Here is a 4,316-nt window from a genome sequence, read left to right as displayed (position 1 = left end):
TATATATATATATATATATATATATATATATAATCATAGGACAAATTAAATGAATTTTAAGTATATCCTAACATAATTTATGTAAGAAGAGCCTGATTTAACTTTTAGTCTAACCAATATCCTATATAAATTCATATTATTTTTTTTTCTTTTTATAGTAAATCGTGGTTACGAGTCAGGAATGATGTAAAGAAGCCAAAAAATAAAAAAATAAAAAAAAAATTCTAGAGGTCGTCCTATCATAAATTTTTGGGTTGTATGTATTTAATGTAATGATGACGCTAAAATATTTGATAATAAATAAGAATTGGGTTGTATCACGTACATACTTGAATAAAAAAAATCTACTCCCATATAACATATAGCTGCTATTTATAGAATGGATAGAATATTAAGTCTGAAGACCTTATGTAGAGTTACACGAGGAAGTCAATATCAAATTAATGCGTGTCTAATTATAATTTATGTATAAAATTTAAAGGTAACGGTGAAATCCGGCCTGACCCATCTAGAAAATAATATTAAATATTAAAATACAAAGTACAATGCATTTGCCTTTTCAATTTCTATACTTTTCTTGCATTCCAAACTCTCTAATGCCATTTTCTACCTTATACTCAGATAATCCTCCTCCCAAGTTGACATTTTCTTCCCTACGCTCGAGATTCCCCTGTTCTCCCAAGATTGGATTTTTATAGCTCCACCCATCTCAATGTCTCCGAGAATATGATGATGAGGAAAAAGAGGCTAGTTTCTATATACAACATACCATAGTTGATTGTCTGTTTTTTTCAAGTTTTTCTTGTCGGATAAATACATCTAAAATATGATTAAATATATCACCTCATTATGATTTTAAAAAACCTTTTTTTATTTAATTTGCAGGGTATATATACATTTACAAGCATAAGAAACTCTAAAACGCGCTTTGTCACTTCTCTCCCTCTCTCTGTGTTTCTGTTTCTCCATGGAGACCTTCTTCCTCAGCCACGGATCGCCGAGGCTGTTGATAAAGGAGATGGCAGTGAGACGATTCCTCGAGGCATGGAAGGCTGAGGTTTTCCCTGCAGCTCCTAAATCCATTCTCCTCATTTCCGCTCACTGGGAGACCGACGAGCCCCTCGTCAACTCCATCGACGGCCCAAATAACACCATCCACGACTTCACCGGCTTCCCGCAGCATTTATACCAGGTTAAATTGAATGAATTTAAATTGAAACGCTTTTGATAAGAATGATTTTGGGAGATGTTTGTGTTAATTGGAACTACTATCAAAATAAATGTTTTTTGTCCGTTCTTTTTTTCTTAATTAGGTCGTTGTGATCGTCTATAGACTCACAGGAAAGTCTTCTGAAAATTAAAATGATTTTAATACTGAAAGTGCCGATATAATTTCTAAGAGGAGTCATAAAATTTACAGAAATTATGCTTATTTAACATTTATTATACTAGAAACTCTTAGTCCAGCAACAGAGCCTCAAATTGACTGAGAAAACGTATTTCCGGTCAATAATATGCTTTTCCAACAGCACTATTCTGTTGTTTTGTCATCTGCCAAGTTCAGTCAAAATAATTCATGACGGTCGTTTATTTTTTAAGCATGCTATGTGCATAATGCTTGTGCTGTTCAAAAAAGGTCCGGCAAATAAGACTTTTTTTGTGGTGCAAGTTAAAATGTTACTCATGTTGGTGGCATGGTAGAGTTGATCAACACTTCCTTGGTAGATTTATGAAATTTCCGAATTTTGCCTTCGATTCATGCTAAATCCTAATTATTAAATCCTACTAACCTTAATCCTTCCTGCAGCCAAACACACCTTATCGTGGTAATTCTGCCACAACCATCCAAATGTCACATTACTCATCACTATTCTTTAATCATTTTCCTTATTAGACTGACATCTTCTGAAATCTCTTTTTATAGCATAAACTTCGCATAACCTATTGAAAGGAAGCCTACGAACTTGTAACAAAGATTTTCATTAACATTTCACACATGATCTACAGCTACAATATCCTGCGCTGGGTGCACCTGCACTAGCCAAGAGGGTGAAAGAACTGCTTCAAAATGCGGGCTTTAATGGTGCGGAGGAGGACAAAACTCGTGGACTTGATCATGGAGCTTGGGTTCCACTGATGCTCATGTACCCAGAGGCTAACATACCAGTTTGCCAACTTTCTGTCCAACCTAACAAGGATGGAACACACCACTATAATATGGGTAAGGCATTAGCTCCACTAAGGGAGGAGGGTGTTCTAATAATTGGTTCTGGAACTGCCACACATAACCTCATGTTGCAAGGTCCTGATGATGCTCCACCGCCAAGTTGGGCTTTGGATTTTGATAACTGGCTCAGAGAGTCCCTCCTTAATGGGAGGTATAGATATCTCTACTCTTCCATGATTTTATAGTAATTTTATTTACTTTTTGTTCTGTTACTAGCCTAGTAACCATTAAGGCACCTGAGAGTATTGGGTTAAGAAATATGTTAGTTTAAGAATATCGATGGGCTCTCTCTCTTACAAAAGCTTAGTTCAAGCTTGTGTACATAACTGTTGAGAAATGAGGACAAAAAAAATGCAAGAATCAACAGAACAATCAAGAACGAACATAAGAATTTAACGAAGTTCAGCAATATGCCTACGTCCTCGGGAGCAATGAGTGGCATCATCTTTTTGATTTCTTGAAAAAATCAAGAACGAACATAAGAATTTAACGAAGTTCAGAAATATGCCTACGTCCTCGGGAGTAATGAGTGGCGTCATCTTTTTTATTTCTTGAAAATAGCTTAGGGTTACAAATACAACATATATATAACCCTAGTGTATAATATGTAATTATACACTATAACCCTAGTGTATAATATGTAATTATAAAATTATCATGTACCGTACAACGGGGGCATTGCCCCCGCACCCCTAACCCACTTAGCGAAACTACCCCAATTGGACAAATGCTTCTGCTCCACTCCGCTCCAGCATATGTTCGTTATATGGTTATATGAGTCATACCTCACAATAACCCTACTAATAGTTTTAGAGTATCAAAGGACTCTCTCTCTCTCTCTTACAAAAGCTTAGTTCATACATGTATACATAAACCTACTACTCGAATATGAACAGTATTTATAGACTTACAAAAGATTCTAAGGACATAATAACAACTAAATTAGCCTATAGGCTTCTGCTTCTTGTATTTCTATGTATATTTTTTTTCGCTTGTCTGAATAAAATAAAGTTACAAATTGAAAAGTAAATACACTAAGCTCCTACTAATGCTCAATTGATCTGATTCAATGACTAAACATGGTTGGTAAATTATTTTGGTGAAGGCATGAAGATGTGAATCAGTATGATGAGAAGGCCCCTAGTGCTAAAATGGCACATCCCGAACCAGAGCACTTCTATCCCTTACATGTTGCTCTTGGGGCTGCCGGCGAGAATGCGAGTGCAGAGCTGATCCATCATAGCTGGGGTTGTTCCTCCATTTCTTACTCCTCCTATAAGTTCAGGGCTGCTGCATAGTTGTGTGTATGTTTTGCTAAATAATAAAGAGGTCTTCAATTGCATGCTATAAAAAATAATAGAAGAGAGTTTGTTTGCCAATTACTTGATGTTTCTGTTTGATTGTAAAAAAATTAGGACTTGTTTGGGATCATATTTATTTTCTTATTTTTTGTTTTTTTTTCTTGCATATATTTTAAAAACATATTTTTAAAGTTCATATTTTGCATGTTTTTTTTGTTTTAAAAAAATTATTATTTAAAAAAAAATCAAAATATTTAAAAATTATTTTGTGTTTTTTAAAATAACTAAACATATTATAATCTATTAAATATGTTATATTTCATGAAAAAAATATAAAATAAAATAAAATAAATAATATTAAAAATCAAAATGTAAAGTGCTTCAACTTTGCTTGCATCTGTAATTTCCCCTAAAAAAAATTAAAAAAAAAACCACTAAGAATTTATTAAGTTAATTCTTCTGTAAAAATCCATCCTAATCTTCTTCCTCTCAGAATTTCCAAAAGCTTATTCATTTCTTCAATTGTAAGCGATTCGAATTGGTGGTCTGATTGCTATGCAAGAAGTTTAAAAAACCCATAAAAATGTTAATTATATTTTATTATGCTTAAATAATAAATATGAGAATTATAACTCAAATGATTATATAATAATAGAAAATTCCCAAAAAAAGCCCAAGAAAAGTTTTAACTATATAAAATCTGTAACTAATTGAAATATAATCACTGCAATTTGGATTTATATTGCATCAAGATTGATACCGCACCAACAAATTTTCATCATCAGACA

At 33.2% G+C, this 4,316-nt stretch overlaps 1 protein-coding gene across 1 annotated transcript; it reads left to right on the top strand.

Moving 5' to 3' along the window:
- Window positions 1-906: 906 nt before the first annotated feature.
- LOC110027304 (4,5-DOPA dioxygenase extradiol-like) lies at window positions 907-3,650 on the top strand. The gene is made up of 3 exons (XM_020728668.1): window positions 907-1,192; window positions 2,008-2,378; window positions 3,333-3,650. Exons 1-3 carry the CDS (start codon window positions 968-970, stop codon window positions 3,523-3,525), a joined length of 789 nt encoding a protein of 262 aa, XP_020584327.1. The 5' UTR covers window positions 907-967; the 3' UTR covers window positions 3,526-3,650.
- The last annotated feature ends 666 nt before the right edge of the window (window positions 3,651-4,316 follow it).

Source organism: Phalaenopsis equestris, unplaced genomic scaffold (genome assembly GCF_001263595.1).
Source record: "Phalaenopsis equestris unplaced genomic scaffold, ASM126359v1 Scaffold000422, whole genome shotgun sequence".
Lineage (NCBI taxonomy): Eukaryota > Viridiplantae > Streptophyta > Magnoliopsida > Asparagales > Orchidaceae > Phalaenopsis > Phalaenopsis equestris.
The sequence above is the reverse complement of the archived record's forward strand: the minus strand, read 5'-3'. Positions and strand labels throughout refer to the sequence as shown.

Coding starts and splice junctions, on each gene's coding strand:
- LOC110027304 (XM_020728668.1), top strand. CDS start 968: ATGGAGACCTTCTTCCTCAGCCACGGATCGCCGAGGCTGTTGATAAAG. Junction 1,193..2,007: donor TCCCGCAGCATTTATACCAG/GTTAAATTGAAT, acceptor CATGATCTACAG/CTACAATATCCTGCGCTGGG. Junction 2,379..3,332: donor GAGTCCCTCCTTAATGGGAG/GTATAGATATCT, acceptor ATTTTGGTGAAG/GCATGAAGATGTGAATCAGT.